The sequence below is a fragment of the Curcuma longa genome, unplaced genomic scaffold, assembly GCF_044706935.1.
Source record: "Curcuma longa cultivar G26 ecotype Majalengka, Jawa Barat unplaced genomic scaffold, ITB_CL_G26_1.1 contig_19354, whole genome shotgun sequence".
Classification (NCBI taxonomy): domain Eukaryota; kingdom Viridiplantae; phylum Streptophyta; class Magnoliopsida; order Zingiberales; family Zingiberaceae; genus Curcuma; species Curcuma longa.
This window is the reverse complement of record NW_027431074.1, coordinates 1-16,303: the sequence shown is the minus strand read 5'-3', so window position 1 is coordinate 16,303 and position 16,303 is coordinate 1. Positions and strand designations below refer to the sequence as shown.

The following is a 16,303-nucleotide window of genomic DNA, read 5'->3' as shown; positions in this document are numbered from 1 at the left end:
TTACGTCATGAAATATTTTCTACATGAGCTTTTATGTACACTTATTGGCAAAAATATAATACATTCACTCCTTGCCGTTGAGGCCAGCAGAACAAGCTGGCATCAGTGGCATTTGTCAAACATTCTGGGAGCTTTGCCACTCAGTTCCATCATTTCCCCCTTGAAGCTAAATTACTTGAGTTTGGAAACAACAACTTTTCTTCTGCAAAAAGATAGAATTTGTCATTTCAGCAGTCCCACACGAACGATCTCACGATCATTTATAAGGAGGTAAATCGAGAAACTGCAGTTGATCACAACAGAAGAAGATATTATTTGGTTTTATCGAGATTTGAATCTTTATCTTTTTCTATAAATTTATTTCGTCGTAACCAATTCAGTTATGTCTTAAAAAGTTGCTTCATCTTTGTTTTGGAGAATGGTTGTTATCCAGCTGTACACATGATCAATGGTCATGAACAATAAACAAACACCATCTACTAATAAATAACTATCCGTATCAGTATCACATGTCCCAGAACGACTAGAGACAAAGACCATAAGGTTATTAAAATATGGTTTGCCACATTATAAAAATTATATCAATATGCTAAATGAAAAAGGGTAAAAAAAAAAACTCTTTATATCAACGCTACCTATGGCCCACTCGAATGCATTAAGAAAATTAAGATCTCATTTAATTACGGCGATGTCTAAGGGAGAGCTTTTGACCTTTAACTCTTTCTCAGAGAAGAATCGACCTCCTTTGCCCGATCACTTAAATATCTATCTTCTTTTCAATAAATTAAATTTGAAGTGTACTTCTATAGATAAATTATTTCAATTATATTTTTATGAAAAATATATTTTTATTCCACAGAGATATTGTATGCTTTATTTTTAATAAATAAATATAATAAAATATGGTTGATTATGCTCATATCATTTTCTTTGAATTTAGTATTTTTCAGTCCATTTGATAGAAGAGTTAATGTAAAAAAGATAGCATTAATTATAGTGATATTCTTTCCTTAAATTTTAGTATATTTTTATTCTTTTTAATTTGAGTTATGGTATTTAGATAACAATTATTTTTGTAAAACATGAGGCTGTGATATAGTGGTGTCCCAATATTTTGATTTCTACGAACATGTAGATGACATATAATAATATTTTATTAAAATATAGTTAGATGCAATGGTAGGCACTTTTTACACTTCAATAGAAAGAAATAAGAATTATAGTATAGTTTTTAAATTTTGTTTGGGTGTGGAATTAAGGACTTGCCAATTTATGGCACAATAATAACCTCCCACAAGGGGACCTCTTCAGCCAACTAATCGACCCATTGATTGACGGATTATCTCAAATAAGAATGCACCTTTATTCTCTAAGGGCATTTCCAACCAAAGATTTTTTAAGAGATTTTTGAAGCAAAAAAGTTGAACAAAAAAGCCTTAACCGTTTGAGGTTTTTAGTCTAAGAGTAGTAGTGAAAATTTAAAATTACTTTTTTTTTCCTCCAAATTAACCATGTGGGTGGGGCTAGTAATTAATTAACAATGAGGTTTGAGATTTGTAGGAAGGTTTTTTGATTGTGGAGAGAATAGTAAGTTTTTATGTATTTGATGTGACATATTGAGAACTATAAAAAAAGCTCATTTAGAGCTTTAACCATTGGAGATGCTCTAAGATCTTGAACAAAGTTAATTCTTGGGTGCTAGAATAAATATGTGTTAGAAATGGGCGCGCTAAGAGGAGATGAATAACAATGTGTTAGAAACGAATGTTTTAGAAACAGGCGTGCTAAGGAGAGATGAATAACGTGTTTAATTTTTCTTCTTGTCGTTCTTATCTACAGATTAATATGTAACAGAAATAATAAAATAAATATAAGAACATAAATAATAATAAGTGCACATCAATTTTGTTACTTGGTTCATGTATATAATATCAGGGTTGCTACATCTAAGGTTATGTCTCGACCACGAGCACTATTACTTTTTAATTTTCTAGACACTTTTCAATGGTGAAGATACCTTTTACAAAATCTAGATCACAAACACCGATCAAAAATAATAACAAGAATAACAAACAATTAAATAAATTACTAGATTCCCTCTAGAAGTCCTAAGTGTTAGTACCGATGGAATCACAAATATCTCCACAATGCTATGATATTGCCACTTTGGGCCTAAAACCTCATGGCTTTGTTCTTGGGCTCTTTCCAAAAGGTCTCATACCAATGGAGATACTTTCCATTCTTTTAACTTCATGATCTTTTTCATGTACTTTAGATGTGGGACTATGTTTGCACCCTTACAACCCAACAATCCCCCCTCAAACAAAGGACCACAGGCCCTCCTTAACGTCGTTTTTGATGTCTGAATCATCGACCCATTAGGACTTTTTGCCCCTCGGTCCACCCGATCTACTAGGACTTCTCACCTAGCCGCAGCTAGGATTTTTTTGTCTCTCGGTCCACCCGACCTACTAAGACTTCCCACCTAGTCGCAACTATGACTTTTTATCCCTCGGTCCACCCGACCTACTAAGACTTCTCACTTGGTGTCTGGTTCTCTTGATTCAGACACGGGATCACCCACTTCCTTTGTTTAAGGTTCAAACCACATGGTTAGATCTGGATCATGGCTCATCCGACGGTTAGTCCGGTGAAGAGCGGTCTCGCTCTGATACCACTTGTTAAAACCGATGAAATCAAAATATCTCCACAATAGTATGATATTGTCCACTTTGGGCCTAAGCCCTCATGTCTTTGTTCTTGGGCTCTCCCCAAAAGGCATCATTCCAATGGAGATACTTTCCATCCTTTTAACCTCATGATCTTTTCTATGTACTTTAGATGTGGGACTATGTTTGCACCCTTGTAACCCAACACTAAGTGCAATGAGACTCTTCTTGGTGCTTCTTGGATCAACCGAAGATGTTGAGAGCTTTTGAGAGTATAAGAGTATGAATGATTGGATGTGATGTCTGAACCTCGAGCCTCTACTCTCTATTTATAGAACTGTATTGAGTTGTTGACGTGACACCTATCCGGTCGCCTGAAAATCTTCTGGGTAATTGGACCTTCGCTAATTCAATTGTCGATCTAATTATCACGAACTTTGGATATGATGACTTGGTGACTTTCGGATCCTTGGACCAACTCTGATCGCCTGGAGTTTGGTCAAACTTGATTCGTTGACTGCCTCGCATGCCAGACCTTCCCAAATACTCTGAGTCTTCATCAACTTCAGTTTCTTATAACACAGAGCTAATTACAAACATACAACTTATAGTAACCTTAATATTTAGTCTACTTGGCTTACTAAAGTTTCTTACTTGTTTGGAGTTTACTTTTTCAAGACTTTCTTATCGCTATCTAGGGTTCACTCCTCTAGGATTTTTTTTTCTCAAAGTTCACTCCTCCGAGTATACCCATTATCTAGGGTTTACTCTCCTAAGTTTTTTTTTTCTAAGCTTTCTCACTACCTAAGGTTCAGTACTCCCCTAGGAACTTTGAAGGCTCCTAGCTAGAAATAATTATATATGATATCATAGTTAATTAAGTGATCAAGCTCTTAATTAGTACGCTCCATTAGCTTATGTAGACAAGTTATGACTGACGTATAGTGATACATTAAAACTACTAACTATTTTGGATTTCATAAAAGCCCTTTTGTTGCAAAATTATTAATTATTATGCAAAAAATAATAGGAATCGGATATGTGTTTGTCCTAATAGGATATATCAGTCATGACTCACTTGAAGGAATTAACAACAACTTGAGAATTAATTAATCCTTCGTAATTTATTTTTACTATGCATAGATTTATCCAATTGATCATCAATCATGCATGTGATGTATTATTTCCTCTTCATCAAGACTACTAAGCATTATATTACACTTGTATTAGTAATGCTAGCAACATTCCTAACCACAAGTGTATATGCAACCCTTTCAAGGGTTTAATTTAATTTATAAATGTCAAAGAATTAATGGATCTTCTAATGAAATGACAATAATAAATTTAAGTCTAATTCCACCTATCCTATATGAGACCCATAGATACTAGCTAGGTAGCATGTCAAATAAATCTTCATGGTGTATCATATCCTTGAAGTTATTCTCTAATAATCTCACTTTGTACTTGTCTAGACATATTTCTCATGTCTACAAGTGTTAGTTAGATCATGTATTATTACTATACAACAAAAATATAGCGTGAGTAATTATAGATCATCTTAAGAAAATGAAAAGTTTCTTAGCTAGACTTCGCTAAGAAATTGTCAAAAGTTGTTGTGGTGCACTACTATTTGAGACACGAGGACCATGTAGGTTTGGGAGGTTCATAGAGAGCTAGACAAATATGTAACTCAAGGCTCTATGCTCTTCTTAGAGGACGATACACCAAGATCTTATGAGAAAATGATATTAGACATTGATTTCTAAGAAATAATAAACTTAGAACCATAAAAGTTTGGGATAGCCTTTGTCTGCGTCAACAAAGTGTGGACTTTGATGGGTCTACCTAGAGGGGTAAAAACTCATTGGGTGTAAATGAGTCTTCAAGAAGATCGACATGAATGACAATGTAGAAATGTAAAAGGCTAAACTTATAGTGAAGGATGCTATCAAAGGTAAAGTGTTAACTTGGATGAGATATTTCACTAGTAGCCTCAATAAAGTACTCCATTTGTATCTTGCTTGTCATAGCTACATATCATGATTATGGGATATGACATGTATAGTCATCAAGATCAATTTACCTAATAGCAACTTAAACAAAGAAAGTATCTTTTAACCATAACCTCCATTTTGAAGAAATGATTAAAAAAAGTTTAGCTTTCTACATGCTAAAGGTGAACTTTGTGTGCACAAGAAGGTAAGGATAGATTTAGGAGGTTGGTTGGATTATTTCAGAGTTTATACATTAACAAAGTACTAGAGAGGCTCAACATGGAAGAATCAAGAAGAAGATTATTTCTAATAAAACATGACATTACACTCTTTAAGGGAATGTGTTTGAAGACAAACCTAGAGAGAAAAATGAATTGAATCTTGTATGCTTTGACAATAAAATCAATAATGTGTCATGATATATATGAAGCTTCTTAATGTGGCAAAAGTAGCCAATACTAAGTAAATATTGATAAAGTTCACTAGGTTACTATCAAAACATTCTTAAGTACTTGAGAAGTATTAAAGATTTATTCTTGTTGTATGTGTTAGAATCGATAGAATCAAAATATCTTCAGGTATGATATTGTCCACTTTAGACCTAATCTCTCATGGTTTTATTTTTGAGTTATACTTAAAAAGCCTCCAATGGAGATATCTTCCATTTTACAAACTCATGATCTTTTCCTACCATTATTCCCCATGGTCCGGGCCTCCCCTACCTCCTTTATTTTTTCTTGAGATTCCCTTGATACCAATTGTTAAGACCAATGTAATCAATATATCTCCACAATGATACGACATTGCCCACTTTGGGCCTAAGTTCATATAGTTTTATTTTTAAATTTTATCCAAAAGATCTCATATCAATATCAATAGAGATATTTTTCATTATATAAACTTATGATCTTTTTCATGTATTTTCAATGTGAGATTTTGATTATATCCCAACAATATGAAGGTATTAGAAAACTCATTGTAAAAGGAATTATAAATGTGAGTTTTTTATTTGACCATGGTAACTTATGATTAAATCATAGTTGGGATAGTTTTATAATTTAACTAAGGGCACAATAAGTTAAAAGAGTTAGATAGTATGGTCAATTTAGCATTGGAAGCCAAGTGCATCATAACCACCATGATTGTAAAGAAAGACATTTGTATTTGCAAGTTCATTGGAAAACTTGAAATAATTATGAGCATTGTTGAACCAATTACGGTACAATAATATAATAAAGCCACTTCATAGCCTAAGGAACTATAACCTTATTAGTGCATCTAATATGACAATTCCACCCAGAAAGTTTGTCAAATGTGAAGAAATCACAATGAAGAGACTATAAAGTAGTGGTATCATTGATAATGCATCGACAAAAGTACTATTCTACGAGAAATATGATGGTCATGTCCAATCATTTGATATGAGATACAAGAATGATTTGCTCTAGCACAAATAGGAGATTTTTATTCATAGTGTTCTAAAAATAATTGAATTATAAAAAGTAAATTGCTATATAATTCATTCATTAAAATCCTAAATTATGATGCATTGTTGTTGAAAGTTATCCCTATAGAATATGTTTTTGCTATGGGATAGAACTAAGCAATAATCAAACACTTATCAATTAACATAGTGATATGTTTAAATCTACATGTGGATGAGTATGCTAAAAGCAATTCATTAGACATGATTTACCATGAGAACTCATTTCGTATTTTACCTAATATAATGGGGTCTCGTGTAGTCGATCGGATGTAATTGGTCTTTAGACTCAAGATTATTACTTACTTCATAAGTGAAGCAATGTAGTTTCATGCTTATTGTTTAGTCTCTCTAAAGGTGGAATCCGCGACCCCAGCGGCCTCACACGATCGGTTCCATGACCATCTATGAGGAGGTAAATCGAAAAGTTACAGTTGACCACGACGGAGGAGGGCATTACCAAACACGGTTGACTCCACGACCATCTATGAAGAGGTAAATCGAGAAGCTACAGTTGGCCACGACGAAGGAGGACATTGCCTTGACTTCGTCGAGATTCGAACTCTTGCCCACTTCAATAACTCTGCTCCGTCATAATCAACTTAACTATGTTTTGGGAGTGTTTAGTCTCTCTAAAGGATTGTATGTATATTTGTTTTGAGTATGCTATATATTTTATAAACAAGGAGAAGTAATAAATAAAGAAATTAGCACTCCTAATAAAAGGGAGATCTTATCACATGATCAATTCGATATGTGAACACTGGTATCAATCAATCCAATGTAAAATGGAATTCAATTTAAGTTGGTTTTCGTAATAGTCAGTCATGATTAAATCAAACAAATTAACATTTCATCTAATTTGAGAAAGGCTAATAATTAATTTACTTACTTGATTAATCAAATAATTAATGAATTATTAATCAATTAAAATTTTTAATTGTGATAAATTAAAAAATTAATTTATATAATTTAAGAAAGAGAAAGTAACTATGAAATTAATAATTTAATTGTATAATACAGTGAACTGTATTTTGAGCAAAATAATAAAGCTAAAAATTTAAATATCAAAAATAGTTATTGGTTATGAAGTTTAGTGAATTAAGTTTATAAGTAAAAATCAGTCAATCCCACACGTATGTGATTGAAAATTGAAGGTTAAATATCGATCTATAATTGTGAATGCGTGGATTTAAATAAAAATTTACTTTGGATACTCAAAATTATATTTTATATATTTTTTATCCTAATCATCCAACTAGTTCACTACAAACAAAAATTAAAGCATTCTGCGATGAAATTTGCGACGAATTTTGTTAAAAAATTCGTTGCAAAAAAATTTCCAACGAAATTTGCGATGAACTATTTTCGTTGCTATAAAATCGTCGCAAAATTTCTGCGACGAAAAATTTGTGTTTGTCGCAAATATTTGCGACGAAAAACTGAATTCGTCGCAGAATTCGTCGCCAATTAGCGACGAAAACAAATTCGTCGCCAATTGGCGACGAATCCGTTTCGTCGCCAATTGGCGACGAAAAACACGATTCGTCGCCAATTGGCGACGAATTCAACATTCGTCGCCAATTGGCGACGAAAACAGTATTCGTTGCCAATTGGCGACGAATTTTGCGACGAATATATTTTTCGTCGCAAAAATTAGATATACAGTAAGTTACGATATAATTGCAACGATCACTGGATCGTCGCAAAATTCGTCGCCAATTGGCGACGAATTTGGTTTTCGTCGCAAAATTCGTTGCAAAATTAAAAAAAAATTACTGGCAACAATTTATTTTTTTAATATTCCTGTAATACATATAATATCGATCCAATCGGATCGATTTACAAATACATTTAACCTGTAACAATCAACCATATCAAATCTATAACAAACCAAACAATCCACATAACATTCAAACAAGTATATATATCAAATCCATAACCATCCATACAATCCAAACATCATAAACAATCCAAACATGATATACAAACTCCATAACAATACATACAAGTCAAACAATATCCATACAAAGTCTAAACAAATCCATACAAAGTCAAAGTATCATCAAAATTAACAAATCCATACAAAGTCTAAACAAATCAGATGAGATATGAATAAAAGATAGGAAGAAGATCATCGTGGTCCCCCAGAAACTCTGTTGGATTCTTCGTCACTATCTTTTATTCGCCTGCATACAAAAATAAAAACAGAGATAAATTAATATCATTCAGATGCAATAAAAACTAAAACCTATAAATTAAATATGTAAAGAATTACCTTTTTTTATTTGTTTAAAAAAACCACCTGTTAAAAAAATTAAATAGTATTAGTAACAATATAAAAATTATTAACTTACAGGTCTAATCAACTACCAAATAACTAAAATAATATTTATAAAAAATTCATACACAAAGAACTCATGAAGTATCACCACCATCGTCGCTGGCGTCATCGTGGTCGTCGTCGTCGTCATCATCAAGAAGAGATTGCAACTGAAAATGTTGCAAGATACGAGATTGTTGTCTTTGTAATTTTTTAATTTCATTTTCTCTTTTTTTTTTCATTTCCTGATCTCGTCTTATCATTTCTTCATCTCTTTGTTCTAATAACCCTTTCAAATGGGTTACCTCCTCAGTCAAACTATGAATCTGTGATGTGACAACAGGGGAGGTGGTAGAAGAGGTACCAGCAGCAACTCTATGGGTTCTGCTCAAAGAACCCATACCCAAAATCCTTCCACCACCTTTGCATCCCCCACTCGCCTCCAACCACAGACTCAATTCATTGCCAACTGAGGGCTCAGATCCCTCAGAGCTACCAGCTGAAGATCGCTGTGGTTTATGGTTTAGAGTTTTAGGGTTTAGGGTTTTAGGGTTTAGGTTTTATAGGGTTTAAGAGTTAGGGTTTAGTGGTTTAGTGTTTAGGGTTTAGAGTTTATAGTTTAGGATTTAGGATTTATCTGGCAGGCCATTACTTGATCTATTTAACTACAGTGATCGGAAGTTACATGACATTTTTTATTCCAAAATAAAAAATGCCTTGTAATTCCGATCACTATATTTAAATAGAAAAGGTGGTAATCATGGACACCTCTAAGTAGGACCTGCACAATCAAATTTATAAATTTAGAGTTTAGGGTTTAGGGTTTAGAGTTTAAGGTTTAGGATTTTAGGGTTTAGGGTTTTATGGTTTAAGGTTTATGGTTTAGGGTTTTAGGGTTTTATGGTTTAGGGTTTATGGTTTAGAGTTTTAGGGTTTAGGGTTTAGGATTTATAGGGTTTAAGAGTTAGGGTTTAGTGGTTTAGTGTTTAGAGTTTAGAGTTTAGAGTTTAGGATTTATGATTTATCTGGTAGGCCATTACTTGATCTATTTAACTACAGTGATCGGAAGTTACATGACATTTTTTATTCCAAAATAAAAAATGCCTTGTAATTCTGATCACTATATTTAAATAGAAAAGGTGATAATCATGGACACCTCTAAGTAGAACCTGCACAATTAAATTTACAAATTTAGAGTTTAGGGTTTAGTTTAGGATTTAGTGGTTTATGGTTTAGGGTTTAGGGTTTAGGTTTTATAGGGTTTAAGATTTAGGGTTTAGTGGGAATTTAGTTTTTGGATTTAGGGTTTAAGATTACGATTTAGTATTTAGGTTTATGGTTTAGGTTTTCAGGTTTAAAGTTAAACAAATTTAAGGGTTTAACATTTTAAAGTTTACGATTTACGATTTATGATTTGAGAATTGTGGATTTAGAGAGATAAAAATCATATCATGTAACTCCTATCGCTATAGTTAAATAGAAAATGTAGTAATCATGTTTATATATCAATTAACAATAACAAAATTATACTTACAACAACTAGGTGAAAGCAGAAGTATACGTAGGACCGCGTGCCCTTAAAGCAGGAGTATGCTGGAATTCACAAAATGTGTAAACCTGCAAAAACAATATTCAAAAATTAATCAACACTAAATTCACATCATGTATCTTAAAAATTATGTAATATTTATACAACACACTAAACTAAATTAACATCATGTATCCTACACCAATGCAAGCACCGGCTAGGCCCCGCCAGCACCTCCCCGCGCCGACCGGTGCCTCCCCGCGCCCGGACAGCACCTCCCCGCGCCCGGACAGCACCTCCCCGTGCCGGCCAGCACCTCCCCGCGCCCGGACAGCACCTCCCCATGTCGGCCAGCACCTCCCCGCGCCGACTAGCGCCTACCCGCGCTGACCAGCGCCGACCAGCGCCCGGCCAGCACCTCCATGCGCACGCCAGCGACTCCCCGCGGCCGTCCAGCGACTCCCCGTGCCGACCACCACCTCCCTGCGCCGGCCACCACCTCCCTGCGCCGGCCGGCGCCTCCTGTTGCCGGCCAGCACGTCTTCGCGCCGACCGGCGGCTCCCCGCGCCCGGCCAGCACCACCTGGAGCCGGCCGCCACCTCCCCGTGTCGATCGGCGGCGGCTCGCGCCCGGCCACGGCCAAGCAGGGGCCGCCAGCGGCCGCCAGCGCACCGGCGGCGTCTCGCGCCCGGCCAGGGCCAAGCAGGGACCGACAGCGACGGCCAACAGCCGGCCAGCGCACCGGCGACGGCCCGTGCCCGGCTAGGTGCACTCCGGCGCCCCGAAACCGAACCCACAACGAAATAAACGAGGAAGAAGGGAGGACGATGCTTACCCGATGTTTCCGGCGAGATCCACAGGCCAAATCGTTGGTTTTCCGTCGAGATCCGGTGAAATCGGCGAAGTCGGCGGAGAGGCGAAATCAGCGAAGTCGGCGGAGAGGAGAGGAAACGCGAGCGCGTAAAGGAAAAGAGTCGGATCTAGGGTTTTATAAGTGATTTGCGACGAAAATGGTTCGTCCCAAAATTCGTTGCAAATTGGCGACGAATATATTTTGTCCCAAAAATTCGTCGCAAATTGACTGTTTTTTTTTGTAGTGGTTAATTGGTTTGATGCTTAAGTTATTGATTACTAATCAATAGGTCATGAGTTTAAAATTCACCTATGACCCTTAATTTATTTTAAAATAATTATTAAAAACAAATAGCGCATATCTTCATTTTCAACGATTTGTGAACTATTAGCAATTGTTTTATCATCAAATAATATTTTAGAAATATTTGAAATAAATTTTGAAAGTTCATAACATGATACATTAATTAAGAATTTTTATAAAGAAGACCTTCAAATGATATTTACAAAATATTTTTTAAAATTTAAAAATACTTTAATCAGTCAAGTTACTTCACTTAACATTAGAAAAGTTACATTTGGTCATCTCTCTAAGTTATTATTAAAGCCCTAGACACGTTGCGATAGTAAGACATTTGATGGATTATCATATTATCATAATTTGATTCTCAATTGGAGCATGTACATATTCTACTTAGTGAAAAAAATTATAAAAATTAATACAAAATATGATTATTTAATGAGATCGGATGACTCTTATTTGACCGAGAGCAATAGTGTTTGTGGCTCACGACTCTAATACTTAGATAAAACATGACTTGTACAATTAAGATTATTCGGATGGAACTAGATACCTCTATCTAACGGAGCAACAGTATTCGTGTTCTATGATTTTAATATTCGGATGGAGTAGACTCGTATAATAATGAATCGATTGTGAAAATTGATGATTGATGATTTTTAACATGAGCATTTTTAGATGTATTCGATAGATGAATAAAAAAAAAAAGACTGTTCACTTTAAAAAATAATCGGTTCATGATTATCTTAATAAAAAAACAGGAGTTCACTATTCAGGTCGAGTAAACAAATGGGAAATTGATTAGTTTTGATGAGGTGACAGCAACTCCTTATTTTTATTGTTTTAATGCATGCGAGATGTCATATATTTTCTCGGTTCAGATTTCTTTATCAGTCGGTGCCAGTTAGCTTTCTTCTTCCTATACGGCTATTCCGTGATCGGTTCAAAAAGGAGGCCTTTTTATACGCGCAGTGTGAGCTGGAAGTAGACAAGCTTTTTCCTCCTTTTTTTTTTTTGTTCCTTCTGATCCGGGGGACAATGGCGAGGATGAGAGGTAGAGGAATTGTGGCGATTTGGGTTCTTCTTGCATGCGTCTGTGCGAGGCATCCGAGCCTCGTCTTCGCCGACACCGACCCAAATGACGGTGAGTTGATGGGTGGATGCGAGGGGGAAGTGGGAAAGTCTATCATTGCTGGTGTCCGTGGGTTAAAATTTACTTCTTGGATGCTTGTTCTTGTATTTGTCTGTTTAAGTTGGGAATTTATCCTCTCGATCTGTTTCTTGTTCCGTCTTTGGTTGAAAATTGCCAGAATAATCGCCGGTTGATGTTTTTATGGGGAATTGACTGAAAAGGTGAAATTTTTGTTTTAAAAAAAAAAGGATGTGCGTCGATAGGAGAGGATTGAATCTACGGAAAAGTGGGTGTTCGGGGTTAAAAGTATATGTTTTCTTTTGCCGATAAAGGATCTAGAAGAACTGAAGCAACTAATCTATTTCCAGGAATTTATGTAAGACTTTGTTTCTCGTAAGGAAGGATTGCTAAGTCTAGACATGTATTTCTCTAGCTCCGATTCAGAGTAGTGATGAAATTTTGTAGCTTTATCCAACAGTCAATCTTGAAAATCTTCTTATTATAACACTTACTATGCAGCTTCGGTCCTCAACGTCCTGTTCGGCAGCTTGAACACCAACTCCCAGCTGACAGGCTGGAAACAAAGTGGCGGTGATCCATGTGGAGAACGGTGGAAAGGAATTTCATGCTCTGGTTCATCAGTTACTAAAATGTGAGACAAACTGTCCTGAACTGGATGCTTATTCCTGTCTCTTTTGTTTTTTCACTTTGACATTTCTGATGAACTTGATGCTAGGATTTCTTTTTTTCAGCTGCCATATTTGATGTGTGTCTCTTTTTCCATTTAGCACATTGTCAGGGTTGGGCCTTACTGGGACACTTGGCTACAACATGAACCAACTGTCTTCCCTAACTGAGCTGTAAGAAAAATCCTTGCTCATGTGTTCATACATGAAAATTATTTTGGAGTTCTGATTTCCTTGTATTGATGCAGTGACTTGAGCAAGAATAATCTTGGAAATGGACAACAGATACCTTATACTCTTCCTACAAATCTCCACAGACTGTAAGCTAGTCTAACCTTGATGGCATACTATGATACACTCATTGGTGTCTCTCTTATGATAATTCCATCTGCAGAGATCTCAGCAATAACCAATTTGGTCAAACAGTACCTTATATAATCTCACAGATGACCTCATTAGAATATCTGTGAGTGGCCTTTTGAATCACACAATCTCCATTTTATTTTCTATCTTACCTAATATTTGTAGCATTAAATATACATACATTGATGTAGAAATCTGTCTCACAATCATCTTCAAGATAATCTGGGTGAAATGTTTCAAAGCCTCTCTAATCTAGCAACAATGTAAGTGTAATTTTAAACTGTTATACTTGTTGAGAATAGTTCAAATTCATTTGATTTTCACTATAGCTGTTGGCTAGATTATGATTTTGGTTCCTTATATATAATACTTGCTACTATTGCTTTCCACATTAGTTGCTTAGTTGTTGAACTGATTTTAAGAGGTGGTTGCTCAGTAATGAAATTATTCAAAGCTTAGAAATTTTAGTTTAAGAAGTTTTTTCCAGTTTTTTTTTAAAGAATATTGTAAGTGCTCTTTATTATTATGTTTTCAACCTGATAAATGTTAGACCTTTGTTTTTAGGATTTTAGGATTAGGGTTGGCCTAACCGCTCATTTCAATCATCTCAGTTATTAACAAAGTTTAATCTCTTTTACAAGTTTGTTCTCTCTCTCTACATCACTAAGTTTTTGTTGACCTTTGCACATCAATAGCATGCAACATTTTGTGATAGAATTTGAAGAACGAATTATATTCTTATCTGCAAATGTGATTTCTCAACTTTCCTAACAGTGGAAATTGTACTGCAGGGACTTGTCTTTCAATTCATTTTCTGGTGATCTTCCGCAGAGTTCTACTAGCTTAACGAGTTTGATGAACCTGTAAGAGAAACATTGTGCATATATTAATATTATTTTCCAGTATATTTTGGCTTAGAAACATGTTGTTCTGAATGTTTTAGATATTTGCAAAACAACCAGTTCACTGGTCACATAGATTTCCTTGCCAATCTTCCACTTCAGAATCTGTAAGTTCGTAAGTTTGTTGGTATGTAGGAGGAAGAAGTATGCATTTTTTATATTAAGGCGTACATATATTTCATTTCAGGAATGTTGAGAATAACCGCTTCACTGGATGGATTCCTAACCAATTAAAAGGGATAAAAAATCTTCAGTGAGTATTTATGGATCTTTACCATCATAAGGGTCTTTGCATATTTAATAAGAATTTGTAAATTATGTATTTTAGACTACAAACATATCTATCTTTACATAATTGATCTTTGACATATGGCACTACCTTAGGATCCTCTTGATAAACTTATCGTCATCATTTTTCATGGTTAGTAGCAGGGACGGTGCCAGGGGGCGATGGCGGTGGAAGTAGAACAATGGATAGTCTCAGTCAAAAGAGACTATTAGGCCAAGTATGAACTTGACATTGAGATCGGTGAGGCCATGCTTAGAGTAGGCGAAAATTACTTAGGAGATGTGACTAGAGCGGCTTGGGAACCTTTAAATTAAAATTCCCTGAAGAAGTTGCTAGAATAGCCTCTCAAGGTGATAACATACTTAACTTCTGTTATACTATCTATAGACTATTAACGACTAGGGATGCCAACATGGATTAGACATGAATCAAAGAGAGTGTCCTTATGAATGAGACCTGAAAATAGGTACAGACAATGTGCCTTGTTTTACCTGTGGTTTCTATGCTATAGAGAAACAAGGTACTTGTCAACAATGCAAGAAACAAATTTGTAATCTATGTCTTCAACAACTTTTTAATATCATAATTCCTACTACCCATGCTATTCAAGGGAGTACAAGAAATGCACTATTGGAAACATGAGTTTCAGTTCTTGAAACTCGAATCAATCTACTTGAGGCGGATCTAACCAACCTTTAATCCAACTCTGTGACTCTCATAGGAAAAGTATCTCTTATTTTGGAGCATGAGGATACTGATCTAGTATTCATCAAAACTCCTAGTATCTCTAATACTAGACGAACAATGGATATCCGAGTTTGGTGTCTCCTCAATATTCATGGACATGAGTTTACCTTGCATGCCTTCTTGGATAGTGGCGCAACTAATTCCACCACAGATGAAGCCATTCTCCTTTCTATTCTACCACTTGAACTCATCAAAACAACCAACCAATCTTTGGTCAGTACCCAATTTGATGGTCAGAAACTTGCCTATCACAAGTTTGTCAAAAATATTCATCTTCGTTTTTATACCAACTGTGATACGTTCAGTTCCCCCTTTCTCTGTCGCAACTTTGGATTAGACCATTTCCACATAAAAATATCCATCTCATTTTAGGCCTTAATTTTCTTATTGCCCCTGATAGGGCTTCACTCCTAACCAAAGATTATGCTTTTTTCCTATCCACCCCAATTGTCTCTCCCATTGTCTCGGACTACCCATCCACCGTATGCGCTTGGAAGCGTGTGACCTCCCTCACACCTCTTCGCCTTTGTCAACATTAGTTGACAGTTGTCAATGCTCTATAAAGGGCTCTTGTATCCAATTAGGGCCATCGGGAAACTAGAAATTCTTGGCTATCCAAGCCCTAACACAGAAAACTTAGACATGGATACAGACTTAGGGACCCAGGATGTAGATTTACCTGTTGTAGCGTGCCTCTACTCCGGCTCCGGCAGCAGCGGCTCCACCAGCAGCGATAGCTTCTGTCGGAAGAGTAATCACGAACGGAAAACCCTTCTTCGATCCACAAACCAAATCCTCAGCCGGCGGCTGTTCTCCCTCTTTATCTTCTTTCCAGCACAGCACTTGGACGCATTCACCGATCGCACCTTCACTGCTCGTCACTCCCACCCTTTGCAGCAGAACATCCCTCTCCCTTAAATAGGAGAGGCTGCGATCCTTCGTGGGAGCGCAGTGTGGTGGAAGCGTGGTGGTCGTGCGAGGCGTGGGTGAGCGGTTACCCAAACCGCTGGCGGTTACCCAAACCGCTCGTTCG

At 36.0% G+C, this 16,303-nt stretch overlaps 1 protein-coding gene across 1 annotated transcript; it reads left to right on the top strand.

Moving 5' to 3' along the window:
* Positions 1–12,189: 12,189 nt before the first annotated feature.
* LOC141817117 (uncharacterized) lies at positions 12,190–16,188 on the top strand. The gene is made up of 10 exons (XM_074704795.1): positions 12,190–12,295; positions 12,803–12,935; positions 13,072–13,143; positions 13,218–13,289; positions 13,364–13,435; positions 13,524–13,595; positions 14,124–14,195; positions 14,276–14,341; positions 14,422–14,487; positions 15,855–16,188. The coding sequence occupies exons 1-10, from the start codon at positions 12,190–12,192 to the stop codon at positions 16,186–16,188; spliced, it is 1,065 nt and encodes a 354-aa protein (XP_074560896.1).
* Positions 16,189–16,303: the final 115 nt, after the last annotated feature.

What these genes read in the sequence shown, in the direction of transcription:
- LOC141817117 (XM_074704795.1), top strand. Translation starts at nt 12,190, where the DNA reads ATGGCGAGGATGAGAGGTAGAGGAATTGTGGCGATTTGGGTTCTTCTT. An exon ending in CGACACCGACCCAAATGACG is followed by an intron (nt 12,296 to 12,802) that starts GTGAGTTGATGG and finishes CTTACTATGCAG; the next exon opens with CTTCGGTCCTCAACGTCCTG. An exon ending in CCTACAAATCTCCACAGACT is followed by an intron (nt 13,290 to 13,363) that starts GTAAGCTAGTCT and finishes TTCCATCTGCAG; the next exon opens with AGATCTCAGCAATAACCAAT.